We start from the raw sequence: 15,020 nt of genomic DNA on the forward strand, positions 1-15,020 counted from the left end.
TGGAGTTTCCAGTCGAGATGACCTTTTTATAATATATACAATATATCAGGTGAATCCAAGTGGATCTTTCAGTGAATTTGATTGTAGTAGGAGTGGTCATCAGTGCCTGGTATGGCCCCTCCCACCTGGGTGAATACCAGTGTTTTTCCTTGATGCTTCCCATCAGCACCCAATCACCTGGGGCCTCATTTATAAACGTTGCGTACGCACAAAAGAAGGCGTACGCCACTCTCTACGCAATAGTTGAGATTTATAAAAAGCAAACTTGACGGGAAAATGTGCGGTCCTCCACGCAAGCTCTGACCCAGGCGTACGCACAAAAACGGGTGAAATGAGAAACGGCGACGCCGTCGGCAGATGGAAGAAACACGTGAAAGTGAAAATGACAATCCTGCCTCTCAGAAATAACATGAAGACTTCACAAAGCAAGACTTACAATTAACAGCCTACACGAACACCCGTTGGACCGATCAGCAGTGAAACAAACAAAACAATCTAACGAAAATTACAACAGAAATTCAAATGAACACTTATTTGGAAAAAGAAAAGTGAAATATGTTCTGCAATATTGGCATGTTGTGCAATTCATCCTCATAAATAATATAGTTAACAGAACAAAATAATGTACAAAACTGATATTCTCGTCAGTGTGTCCGTCTGGAGGAGCAGACAAAGGTGTGGGCGTGCGGACGGACGTACTAATTATCCACTGGGGAAAGTTGTTTTCATATTAAAACATTTCTTCATAAGCTATGGAAGTATGGTATTCATGCATATGCCTTTAGTTTGTTTTATTTTTGATAAAACAATGTATGGCGTATGTCTCAACCATTCAGAAAGCAACAAGAAATTACATTTGCGCAGATCAATTTCCCATTTCCACGTGGATTATTACCGACATCCATCTGTAGCTCATAAAATGCCCCATCACAATGCGTAATGACGCACAATGGCTGATCTTACGCTCTTAGAAGATGTGGCAAATGGAAGAATTCGGAGTGAACGCATTTTTAGACAGCAAGAAGACGTGCTGGCAAATGAGGACGAGTGGCTTATGAGCCGGTTCTGACTTCCTCCAGCCGTCCTGTTGGACCTCTGCGGGCTTTTGGGCCCGGCGTTACAGAGGAGCACTCGGAGGAACCACGCGTGTCACCCGGTGCATCTGGCGCTCCGGTCCCCCCGGCGCATGCATCTGGCGCTCCGGTGTCGTCGTCGTCTCTCTCCCCCCCCCCCCCCCCCCCCCCCCCCCCCCCCCCGATGGAGCGCTGTAGCCTCACAACCTCGAATGGTTGTGAGGCTACAGCATTTACGGCGTCCGCCACCGTTTGCCGCTCACGTGCCTTTTTGGCATTAGTAATGTCCACACTGTGCCCTCCAAACAACACTTTTCTCCTCTTTTCCACCTCGCCAACGATAACTTTTACTTCACATTGAGTGAAGTTACGTTTTTTTGATTTCCTCTCGGTGTTTGCCATGGTTCCGCAATCAATGAATATTCATTTGTGGGCGTTTCACGGACTATTTATGGACAAATATGGGCGTGTCATGAAGCCGCAAAAAGCTGCGCTGCATTTAGAATCGGTTGTGATTTATTAAGGGAAAGATGCGTAGGATGTGCGTGCGCACGGTTTTATAAATCCGAATATTTCTTTGCGTACGCACGTCCTATGTTTCATCCGTACGCCATTTCTGACGCAAATCCTACGCAAAGTTTTATAAATGAGGCCCCTGGTTCTAAAAGCTGGTTTTCCTGCTGAGGGGCAAAAGGTTTTTCATCAGTCAAGATTTCTCTTTGTTTCTCTAAAATTGCCCTCATATAGTCAGCCAGGTATGCTTCTTCATTAGTCTCCCATTGGTTTTCAAACTGTGGTAACCTGTAAGGTCTTTCAAAAAGGGTCTCATAAGGTGTTAGGCCTTATGGTACTGGTAAAGGCCTGTTCACACCGGGACGAATTTCGCACGCGATTTTCGCCGACGTTTAACCCCTCGTGACTAAACAAAGGGCACCAATGTGAGTGTGCACACCGACGTGAAAAAACGCCACGCGTCAAAGCGTCACTTCTTAAAAAATGCCTCGGGTTTGTTTTTTTGGTCTGACGCGCCGCGTCGAAATCTATTTGACCAATGAGAATGGCGCTTTTGTACATGTGTCTGGAGCATCTGAAGTTACAGTAAAACACAACTTGGGGGCGCTCAAACACAAAACTGCCTTGCTGAGCACACATACCAGCGAAGAAGATAGACGCCAAGTAGCGTCTACACTGCCGCGAAGAAATAATGACGGACATTCTAAAATATCCCCGAACCAAGCACCAGTTGGAGCTACTGGTGCTTGAAATATTCACGTTTTCTTTGTATGATTCTGACAAGTGCATAAATACTTGCTCTCTTCTTCTGAGTGAAAAGCGACTTTAAGAAGCGCAAAGTTGCGCAGCGCCACCTTGTGTACAGGAGTATTTCTGTTTACATTAAGCGCCATGTAATTTCAGGGAATGAAACTGCATGTTCGCTCGGCTCATCGTCAGCGAAAATCGCCTGGGTGTGAACACAAAAAACGTGACGAAAAACGCTGGCGAATAACGCCTGGCGAATATTCGTCCCGGTGTGTGTTACTTTATTGTTACTTTATGTACAGTTTCACTAAATCTGGGCACTGAGTCCAGTTTCATCAATACATTTCTTCAGCCCATTCTTAATTGTACCATTCAGTCTTTCTACTAACCCAGCACTCTGCGGGCGGTAGGGACAGGGATTCTTTAAGTCAATGTAAAGTGAAGTCAACTTTATTTATAAAGCGCTCTTAAAACATCAGGAGATGACCAAAGGGCTTAACAACGCAGAATAAAACAAAACAACAAACTAAAACAGCATAAAATCAATAAATTAACTAAAAATAAATAAAACCAATGAAATAAATAAAACCAATAAAAACATCAACTCACACCGAGTTAAATGCCAGGGAGAAAAAGTGGGTTTTTAATTTGAATTTAAAATCATTCAACAAACGGGCATTCCTAATCTGCATAGGGAGTGCATTCCACAAGCTGGGGCCAGCAACGGCAAATGCTCTATCCCCTCTGAGTTTCCGCTGTGTCCTTTGCACATCCTGGAGCAGCTTTTCAGCTGATCTAAGTGAGCTGGAAGGAGAAGGCAGCTGTAGCAGCTCAGAGAGGTAGGGTGGAGCCAAACCATTTAATTACTTAAAAACAAATAAAAGAATTTTAAAACCAACTCTAAAATGGACAGGTGGCCAGAACTGGTGATATATGCTCTCTCTTCCACATTCCAGTTAGCAAGCGTTCAGCAGCGTTCTGCACCAGTTGGAGACGGGACAAAGATGAGTGAGGGGCACCAAAGTAAAGAGAGTTACAGTAATCTAGCCGAGTTGTAACAAAGACGTGGATTACTGTCTCAAAGTGCTCTCTTGATAAAAAACGATTTGACTTTAGCAAGCTGCCTTAACGGAAAGAAGCTGGATCTCACCACCGAACTGATCTGCTTGTCCAAATTAAAACAATTGTCCATCTTCACTCCTAAGTTTGTGACAGTAGATGTAACAGATTGAGTGAGAGAGCTCAGAGAAATGGGGTGTGACTCACTGTTGACACTGGGACCAAATCAATCACCTCTGTCTTTTCCTCATTGAGGGAGAGAAAATTTAAGAGCCATCCAAATTTGTAATTCCTCCAAGCACTTAATTAAAGGGCTGATGGAGTGGGCATCCTTCTTTGTTATTGTGTTAATGTGAAACATAGTTCCTATCCTTTTTATGATTCGATTAACAAAATGAGACCCATTGTCACTATAAATAATAATTATTATTTATTTATTTTTTTCCCAGGTATACCATACAGAGTTAATATATCTTTTCATAATGCTTTGGCTACTGTTATTGCACCAGGATGTTTTGTTGGGAACAATTCAATCCATTTTAAGAATACATCTATTATGACCAGACAGTATTTTTTTCCTTTTAATTCTATCAAGTCCATGTTTATAACCTGAAACAGATATTGGGGAGTTGGAAACTTCCCTTGTTTTGGTCTAAGATTTCCCTGAGCATTGTGCTTACATGCTCCTATAAAATTTGGTTGAATAAGAATTAAATCCAACGTATGTTTACCTGTTCCATCATTCCTCCCGTTGACACATGGGTCACCCCATTGGTCAATATAGCTGCCCATTTATAAAGATTTTTTTATATATTTAAAATAGGTTTGTTGTCTGGTCATACATATATACCATTTAGGAGTTTAGCGTTATGTTTTTTTCCAGTGCTCTTTTTCAGGTTCCCAACTCTGTTGTTGCCTGTCTTTAAGTATTTCATTGTCAATCTCCACATTTTTCTTTGAAGTACCACCTACATAAAGTATTTCACCTTTCGTCAGTGGTCGATCTATTAGGTCATGTCTGCTCTGTGCTGTTTTTTCTGCTAATTCTCGGCAATCATGCACACTTCCATCATAAGGAAGTGGCAACAACTTAGCAGGGTCCAAGGGGGTGCAACATTCTATCGTGAGGTGCGGTTAGAACAGTACTGTGGCCATGCAGGATAAGAGTCACGCAGGCGACAAAAAAGTTAAGTTCGTCTGTAAAAGTAATGCTAAAACTGCATGTGAAACGTTAAGGGTCAGTGGGTGGAATAGTACTATTGTTGCACTTACTTCTACTGTCATTGATGCCGCAATTGCTGTCCTAACGCAATGCGGCAATACACATGCCACACTAATTTTGAAGAGAAATAAGCTACTGGTTTCATTTTGTCTCCATGTTGTTGGACTAAAACTGAGGTCATGAAATTACCTTTGCAGTCTACCATTTGTACAAAGGGTTTACTATAATCAGGTAACGCTAAGGCTGTGCTGGACACCAGAACCCGTTTTATATCACAAAAGGCCGTGTCTGCTTCTTGTGTCCAGTTTGCAGGGGGATTCATTTTTCATTTTCTTCATACATCAACCTTTGAAGGGGAGCCGTTATTTCAGCATAGTTTGGTACCCAGTTCCTGCAATAATTTGTCAGGCCTAAAAATGACAGAATTTGCTTTTTCATGAGAGGTTTTGGTGCTTGCAGAATTGGAGTTTTCCGTTCTTCCATAATTGTGCGTCCTGCTGCGCTTAAATATGACCAAGATATTTTACCTGTTCCCTGCACAGCTGTAATTTATTTTTACTGACTTTGTGGCCTTCATCAGCTAAATGTTTTAACAGTGCCACTGAATCATTCATATAAGTTTTTTTTGTCTGGTGATGATATCAGACCATCATCCACATAAATTAGTATTTGACTTCCCCCTGGAGGTTGGGATTTTGCCATGCTCGCTATCATTATTTGAGAATAAATAGTAAGGCTTTCGCAATAATCTTGGGGGAGTCTGGTGTAAGTGTACCTTTGTCCGTCATATGTGAACGCAAACCAGTACTGGCTGTCCTTGTGGACAGGCACAGAAAAGAATGCATTACTGATATCTACAACTGTGAAGACGGCTGCATCCTATAGTTCCAAGTTCAGTAATGTATAGGGGTCTGGCACACTCTTTGAATAACTGCATTGTTCACCGCCTGTAAGTCTTGTACCATCCTCCAACCAGTGGAGGGCGCCTGTTTTTTCACTGGAAATATAGGAGTGTTACATGGGGAGTTATTGCAACTTATAATTACTCCTGCACCTATTAAATCTTTAATTACTGGTTTAATACCTTTTTGTGCATCTGGTTTTAAAGGGGTACTGTCGAACACATGGTCTATATTCTGTTTTTGGTCTAATCTGAACTGGTAAAGCACCTTTAATTAAACCTACATCTGTGGGTCCTTTAGACCACAGAGTTTCAGGGAAATCTTTTAACAGATCTTCCTCCTTCTCAGTTAATGCTAACCATCTGGCCCTTAAAATGTTTCAAAACGTTAAAAAAACGCGTCATAACGCCAAAAAATCACATCAAACGTTGCCCAAAGCACAAAACGACATGACAGTTGTGTAACGCAACAAAAAACACACAAACACACGCAACATCACCGCAAAAACATCCAAGTTGTAATCGCAGAAATGACGACAAAAACACAAAACTGCCCCAAAAAGCCCCCAAAGGAAGGGTATGAAGCCAAAAAGACATGACCAGCCTATAGTAAAAGAGAGGCTCCATTGAAATACAGAGGAAATCCTAACCGCAAAAACCTCTATAGTGTTTCTGCTTTGTTTTTCTTCATTACGTTTCTCGTTTCTAACAGATCCGTTGATCGAAAATTTGACCCCTGCCACATACCCGAAACCTCAACAAAATTGGCACACACCTAGGATAAATTGAAAAGGAATTTTCGGCAAAGAGATTGTCAGGAATCACATCAGCGGTTGTAGCGTTGGCTTTGCTGATGTTTTTTGTCAGCTGTTAACAGGGATCCAGAATTGTAAGCATGTTCTCAATCAGGCTCCATTGCACTGGGCTCAGTGTTGCAGGTAAGTTATTATCAATTCCATACACTGCAAGTGCTTTCTTTTTCTGCAATAGGCTCCTGAGCATGTAAAATGAGCTTTTCCACCGAGTGGGTACATCTTGCTGGAGTCGAGCAGGTGTTATGCTAAAGTTGAAGTGGCTACTTGTGAATGCCTGAAGTGGCCAACTTCTTTTTGCCCTACTGCAATACAGTTTGACACACTCCTTTGCCTTGGCAAAGCTTCATTCACTGTGCGCTGTAAAGTATGAGCCATGCATCCCAAGCTAGCCACTCCACACAACTCCATAGCTTTGATCACATTGCGTGGATTGTCCCGCAGCACAACATACAGTCTCTTTTCCTATGTTCCAGTGCTGAAGTATGTTTTCAAAGCGCTGCGCATCGCTTGGGCAGTGTGGGATCCAGAAAGTTCCTTTGTGTGGATTGTGGCTGTGTGAATGTTGTAATGTTCAACTAGCCATTGAGCAGTCATGCTAAGCATGCTAACCTGGCTAACATCAGATGGCCGTTGTAAGACTGACATATTTTGCGCTTTTATCATTTAGTAAAGAATGAATGTGTGTCGCAACAACTCAGGTAAACAGGTGTCAAACGACGGCTGGGTATTTCTTAACGTGGCTCCAAATAGTTTATCAGCTGCCGAAAACTTAACTTCTCCACGAAAGAGAATGGCTTGTCAGCACATGCTATTAAGTTCATAATTTTAACTGTTATCTCCTTAGCTCGTTGGTAATTCTTGTTTAATTTTTTCCACTTGTCAAATGCTTTGTCAATTGTCATCTACCCAGAGGCTTTCCGTTTGTTTTTTTTCCCTGTAGGAGCGCTGGCGCTAGCAACGGCAGCCTCATATTCTTTCCACAGATCGCGTTGGTGAATTTTTAAATGGCTTATCAAATTTGTGGTGTTAAAGCTTGACCTTTTTTTCACTCCTCGTGGCACTCCTATCGAACAAATTTTGCAAATAGCAAGCGAGTCGTTGCTCTCAGACACGGTGAAATAATCCCATATGGTTGAGTGCTGCACCATGTTGCAGACAGAGCTTTCTGGTGCAGGGGCTGAGAGGTGACGTCACTTGCATGCGACAGAAGCTTGCAGAATGGGCGGGGTAAGCAGACACCTTGCCGGCACAAGTAAATACAGAGTGGTAAGTGAGGAAGCGACGACAGTTAAAGATTTTAGTTATCGGTCCATTTTATCTAGGATTTGTTTTATCAGAATTATCGGCATGACTTCATATTGTCCATTATTGGCTGATAATGTGTCTCTTGTGTTAGACAAATGGGGGATAATGAATAATAAAGAATTTTCTGAGGTGTAGATCGTAGATCTACCAACCAAAGAGGTTGGTAAGTCAGGTACCACCAGGTTGAATCACAACACTCGTTTTCTTTGGGTCTCGCAATATATCAAACATAATTTTAAAGTATATTTATTAACATTTCTTTTTGGACCAGACAAAAGAGAGGGAAATTAGGACAGTGGTGATGGGGGACACAAGTACGAGAATAGAAGGGTTAAACACGTTGGAGGATGACTAAAGAAAGACAGACATAGAAGAGAAATAGGATAAATAAATAAAATGCTTACCCCTACGTTAAGTCCCAAAAGAAAGCGAATTGGTAGTAGCAGCCAGGAACCTACAGAGACCCACGCACAGAAACAGATGAAGGGAATCTGCTTCCTTTAGCAATCTGACACCAGCCAGAGTTGGAAGTACCATTATAGGGCCCAGAGAGCGCAGGCCCAAGTCCTGCCAGTAAACAGTCCCCCCACTGTTCCCAGGGTACAGAGTAAAGGCACACCCACCTATAGTGTCCTCCAGTTCCAGATGATGCCTTTTAATGTTGTAACTTTGAATGAGAACAAAAATTCAATTTTTTTGATTAAAGATTTAAACTTTATGACTTCTGAATGTGTTTTAGATTTTTATTGTTAATGAGGAAATACAAAGTTCTTAAAAAGTATAAAATGCCTAATTTTTGTGTTTGTGTCCTTGCAGTCCTCCCCCATTATTATGTGAGTGAAAAGGTAGATCTCTGCAACCAGCAGAACCCCAGAGTGGAACAGAAGGAACAAGAACCTCCACAGATTAAAGAGGAACAGGAGGATCTAGACCTTCCACCCTTTGAAGAGGAATGGGGGGAACCAGCACCTCGACAGATGGACGTGGAGCAAGAAGGTCTCCCTCCACAGTTGAAACAGGAGCAAGAATGGCTCTGCATCAATCGGGATGAAGAGCAGCTTAATCTGAAGCAGGAGACTGATGACTTGATGGAGACTCCTACCTATGAGGAAAATGAGCACAATACAGCAGGTCTAAACAGTCAGCAAAGCTTTGTAAGTAATAACCAGGATCAAGAAGGAAGTCGGGATGAAGAATCATCAGCAACAGATGGAGAGACAGACTCACTGAACAGAGATCAGAGGAATAAAAAAGACAAAAGTCATGACAAAAATGTGGACAGCTCTCACATGTCAGATAATCAGCGTGACTCAGATGTTAGTAAAAAACTCAAGGAGACTTTGAATAAGCAATGCATACAACCCCCGTGCAAGAAGAGACTTTCCTATAAAAAGTCTGGTAAAAGTTCGAGAATAGTTAGTAATTTGTCTGTCTACATGAGAACTAATTCTGATGAAGGACCTTATGTCTGTAAAGAATGTGGTAAAGGTTTTAGTTGGTCATCTCAGTTCAGACTTCACATGAGAACTCACACAGGAGAGAAACCTTTTCCTTGTAAGGAATGTAATACATGTTTTAGTCAAAGAGCTAGTCAAAAAAGACACATGCGAACTCACACAGGAGAGAAGTCTTTTTCTTGTAAAGAATGTGATGCAAGTTTTAGTCAAAGATTTGATCTGAAAAGACACATTGGCACCCACACAGGAGAGAAGCCTTTTTCTTGTGGAGAATGTGAAACAAGTTTTAGTCGAACATCTAGTCTCAAATCACACATGAGAACTCACACAGGAGACAAACCTTTTTCTTGTAAAGAATGTGATACAAGGTTTAATCGAATTTATAATCTTAAAATACACATGAGAACTCACACAGGTGAGAAGCCTTTTTCTTGTGAAGAATGTGATACAAGTTTTAGTCAAAAATCTAGTCTCAAAAAACACATAAGAACTCATACAGGAGAGAAGCCATTTTCTTGTGAAGAATGTGATAAAACTTTTAGTAGTGTATCTAATCTCAAAACACACATGAGAACTCATACAGGAGAGAAGCCTTTTTCTTGTAAAGAATGTAACAAAAGGTTTAGTCAAAGATTTCATCTAAAAAAACACATAAAAACTCATAAAGGGGAGAAGTCTCTTGTCAGTGATGTAATTGTTTCAGTCTGAGTTAGTAGAAGGCAATAGATTCTGAAGCACTTCCTCTGCTGACAAGCTATGTTGAGATGTAGATTTTATTTTTCAACAGGATGTAGCATCTTTCTGCCAAAGGCTCCTTTACTAACTTTCCTGAACCTATTAAAACTCTATGAACTGCTGTCAAGAAGTTAAGACACCAGACCCAGCATACATGATGAGCTGAAATCAACTATGAAAACAACTTGAGCTTTTATTTCATGTACACAAAGCCACATGATGATAAACTACACATTGATGCCAGGGCTCCAGACTAACTTTTTTCACTAGGAGCACAGTGGCCCCTAACTGAAAAATTTAGGGGCGCAACCAGAAAATTTAGGGGCGCATACCGTAAATCAACATTCTAACCAAATCTACTAATTTCCACTGTATTACTAATAAATACTTTAATAATAGATGCAGAAATTACAATGTGCTGTTTCAAATGCAGTGTCACATTTTATTCTGCACTTTTGAAGATGCAACAAGAAGGTAAACTGACAGGACCATCGCTGTCATGACAGTACAAATAAGTAAAGAAAACTGATGGAAATTTATCTTTGTGAAACCAAATAGGTGCAGCCAAGATGCACAACAAGCGTGTTTGAGATCACCCAGGTGGACTCAACGCTGCGCAGATCACCTGGTGTGAGACATATATGTTTGTTTTTGCTCCAACATCAACTGTCAATCATCACAAAAATATCGCGAGAAAGGGGTGGGAGCAAGGGGCAAACCTACCCGGACACAGCTGGAAACTAGAGACTACAAAACAATGCATTATGGGACATGTGTCCTGATGGTTTTTGTAGTGGAGTGATTAATTAAAATAATTTAAAATACCAATTCATTAAAAAAGGCTACATACATCACAAAACATTAAAATAATCATAAAATATATAATAACACAGATCATACTAAGGGGGAGAATAATATTAAAACTAAATTGAATATTAAGGACAACTCCAACTGTTGTCCTTCAGTCTTGCTGCAGATTCGCCTTCATCTCACAGCCCCCCCCCCCCCCCCCCCCCCCCCCCCCCGCCTGGTGTCCCCAACGATCCAGGCGAGGTGCCGGTTCATCTCAAACACGTCTATCGTTGCATTTTCCCCACGTATTTTCAGTGTGTCTAAAACTAATGTTGTTTTTGCCCGCACGTGTTTAAAGTTCAAGCCCCGTTGGCTGTCACGCATGTAGGTGTGGGACATTTATTCTCCTCAGATGACCCGACTCCCGCGGGAGCGGTGTGCTGCCGTAACCCGTTTGATGCGCCGTAACCAAAACCTAAACCTTCCTCCGGGTCTGTGCGGCCCAGAGAAAAGTTCAGCATGGACTGCATGTATTTAGAAAATTACGAGCGAAAAGATACGTTCAAAAGGAAAGTAAGGAACTCCTTCATGTGGTCCGGGGAGGGAGGGGGCTGTCAGGTGTCCTGCTTTCAAACCCCGTCACTGTCACGCCCCCAAGAGTCATATACCCCACTGTGATTGGTTGGTCAGCTCCGTGCACGACAATGAAAAAGTGTCATTCATACAAACTGCCGGGCTGCAGTAACATTAAACCTTCATATTTACTGGTCGCACATGTGCGACTGGATGTAAAATTCAGTCGCACACTCTCAAATTTTGGTCGCAAAATGCGACCAATTGCTCGCAGTCTGGAGCCCTGGATGCAATAATTTAATTAACCCTTATGCTATCTTAGATGACCCCACCCTTAATTTGACGTGTTCTCCCTACCATGACAAATGTGGATAAAGCTGAAAAGATTTCATGTAATCCATGGACACCAGTAACGATCACAAATCATTGAAGAAAAAAGGTTCTGTGCACTGTCTAGTGGGTCTAGATGACCCAACTCCCAATGTTAAAGTGCCTAGGATAGCACAAGGGTTAGAAGGAGGTAGAAGTTAATATTGAAATAAGAGTTGGACATGTGTGCCGAAAATATCCTTTATTTATATTTATTCTAAAAAGATAGTTATTTTCTAAGACAAGAATTTATACATTTTCTTTCAAATCAAAAATAAACATTTCAATACAATGAACTCTTTTTTTTTTTTCTTCATTCATTTTCATTTTCTATTCCGTTTAGTCCCTTTCGGGGTCACGCAATGAAGACCAGTGATGGCGGTGCTTTGCTGCCTCCGTGTCGTTGATTGCGCACCTTTGGCTCCAAGCTCTCCTCCTGCCTGCACCTGGCAGAATGCGCCCAAGTGTCACGGACCACGCGCCTCTGGCTCAGACAGCAGGCCATGCCCGAGCGTCACAGACTCCACACGCTGGCTCCAAACGTCCTCTCTCTGTTCTGCAGGTTGAGCCCCAGCGTCAGGAACTCCACACTCTGATTCCAATAGTCCTCTATCTGCCCCCCGCAGGCCGCGCACTGGTTTTCTGTAAGAAAATAACAACCTCCCTGCTCTGTGTGTGACCACGCCCTCCCACACAGGTGTCCCTCATTCACCATTAGCACGTTGTGAAAGCAGTCACAGTCCACAACTTGGCGGAATCAGCAGAAAAACTGACAAGCAGCTGAAGTGGAATTCCTATCACTAGGAGGAGCTGAGACTGAAGCAGAGGGGTATTCCAGAAAGCAAGGTTAACTTACCCTGACTTTAACCCTTGTGCTATCTTAGATGACCCCACCCTTGCATTGATGTGTTCTCCCTACCATGACAAAGGTGGATAAAAGTGGAAAGATTTCATGTTATCCATGGACACCAGTGAAGTTCACAAATCATTGAAGAAAAAAGGTTCAGCGCACTGAGCGTTGGGTCTAGATGACCCAACGTAAACGTGCCTAGGATAGCACAAGGGTTAAAGAGTCGCTCTAGCTGGCGACCTTTGGCTTTCATGTGACGGAGCTCAGGGGTGAACCAGGAAGCAGATTTGGAGGAGACAGGGTGAGTTTTGACAGGAGCAAGATAGTTGAGAGAATCAGAAAGAAGGTTGTTGTAAGAGGAGACGAGTTCAACAGGTACGAGTGAGGAAAGTGCAATAATATTGATGTTTTTAACATTACAAAAAGAAATGAGACGGGAGGGTTTAGTGACAGATAAAGTGATGGAGATGTTAAAAGACACAAGAAAATGATCAGTTACATGAATTTCATCAGCAGGGTCAATATCACCATAAGGTGCCTTTGAGACTTCCCAATATCCCACCAAAAAATATGGGATTTCCCATTTAACTTCACATTTATTGTGTTAGGTGGATGCCGTGCTGTCAGAAATGCATGTTGGTCAAGCTCCCACTCTTTTTATAAATTAACTGCAAGCAGACAATGCACGCACAAACAGTAAAAAATGTCATGGACGATTTCAGAGTAGATTAAATACATTGTAATTAGATCATGGGTATAAAATTTATATTTTCAGAAAGCTACTTGGTCCCTTTGTCAAAACTGTGTATTAGCTAATAAGAAAAGTATTTAGATAGTAATGAAATTAGGGCAAACAATATTGTTACCATACAAAATCAGCAAGAATTGTACTTTCTTTTCTAAATAAAATCTAAGAACAAAGATATCTGGTGAAAGTTTCAACCAAAACCACTTGGCCCATATGTATTAATAAAGAAATCACACATAGTTTTGCTATTTTGTAGAAACAAATTGTTTATTTTCTTTGAATAGAAAATTGACAGGGTGGACAGTAGCACGGCATGGATGGACAATGGCTATGACAGGGTGGACACATTTTTAAAAGGTCGTTAAATTACCTCATTATGCAATTAATGAAAGAAAATTACTACCAGAAGTCCCTTTCCCATGTAGGGGGAAATTATCAGGTGATCCACTCTTCCTTTATGTCGAAAAACACCAAAAATTAGCCATTCATGTGGTATTATTGAGATAACCTCTGAACATCAATGTGCACAGTGAAAGTCAAACATTCATTCATTCACTTTCTATACCGTTTTTCCCTTTCAGCATCACGGGGCTGCCGGAGCCTATCCTGGCCACTTATGGGCGAAGGCAGGGGACGCTCTGGACAGGGCACCAGTCTTTCGCAGGGTAGAATATCCACAATCACGCACCCATTCACTCTCACAGTCATACCTATGGTCAATTTAGAGTTGCCAATCAACCTATTAAGCATGTTTTTGGACGGTGGGAGGAAGCCGGAGACCCTGGAGAGAACCCACGCATACACGGGGAGAACATGCAAACTCCACACAGAAAGGTCCCCCATTCATGTTGTTTTTCACGTCCCCCAGCTGGGACTTGAACCAGGGGCCTTCTTGCTGTGAGGCAAGAGCGCTAACCACTGCGCCACCGTGCAGCCAGTCAAACATTCATTTTGAAAAAAACAACAAGAACAATATCACTGAGACACATCTCCAAGCAGTCTTTTATGGCAGCTATTGCAGGTACCTCAGTCTTGGATTCACATCACTCTCTGGGACATAGAGCAGCTCAACAGATGTCTCCAGGCTTTTCAGCTTTTCATACAAGCTTTGGGCATCAGGAATGTCTCCTCCATGGGCTACAATCCGGTCTGCTGACCTCTTGAGGGCTCCATCCACACCATCTAACCCTTGCCATCACTAGCCTCAAAGAAATTCCATGTTATTTGTTTGAACCCATACTTGTAGGGTTCTGTTGAGAGGTAGAAGAAATTTCCCTTTTGTTGATGCTGTGTTGCAGGCCTATCGCTGTAAAAATGAAGTTATGCTAGCTAGTGGGTGAGGTTCTCTCAGTATCTTCAGAACTGAATCAAGGTGAGCCCAGATGGCGACAGGGTCATGTCTTCTGGAGGTTGATATGAAGCAGAAGATATGTGGTGCTTGTTCACCAGTGATGTAGAGCACTCCAGTGTCCAGACTGGCCTGCTTATGTGAACCTCGAAAATGCACAGATTGTATTTCTTCACTGTACTTTCATGAGTAATTTTCTCTAAAATCTATATGCAAGAGGGAGTTATTGTGCTGCAAGCTGCTCCTGAGCTTCCTTTAGGCATCACACTGCCATTAATGTTGAAAACATGGCGCCTAAAATGGAGTAGCCTCTCCTGGAAATCTGTGGCGAACTCATACTCTCTAGTTGTTGTCTCCCTTTTCACTGTGATACTACCCAAAAGGGTCTGAGAAAGGAGGTGTCTGAAATGTGGCCAATATGCTGAGAGACAAATCTCATATGCAACTTCTTCAATGTATCGTTAGCAACCTTTACTGATATAAACTGTTATTTATTGTTATTCAATTCAATTC

The 15,020-nt window shown here is 42.0% G+C and overlaps 1 protein-coding gene across 2 annotated transcripts in view; it reads left to right on the forward strand.

Annotated features, from left to right (window-relative positions):
- Positions 1–9,950, forward strand: part of LOC105358171 (uncharacterized) — a 38,980-nt gene extending 29,030 nt beyond the window's left edge. For both annotated transcript variants that reach the window (XM_023964686.2, XM_078933554.1), the window contains exon 2: positions 8,452–9,950. In XM_023964686.2, the coding sequence (XP_023820454.1) occupies positions 8,452–9,800 (1,349 nt within the window). In that variant the 3' untranslated portion in view covers positions 9,801–9,950. The remainder of the gene's footprint in view (positions 1–8,451) is intronic.
- Positions 9,951–15,020: the final 5,070 nt, after the last annotated feature.

Source organism: Oryzias latipes, chromosome 2 (genome assembly GCF_053564925.1).
Source record: "Oryzias latipes strain Hd-rR chromosome 2, Olatipes_Hd-rR_3.1".
Classification (NCBI taxonomy): domain Eukaryota; kingdom Metazoa; phylum Chordata; class Actinopteri; order Beloniformes; family Adrianichthyidae; genus Oryzias; species Oryzias latipes.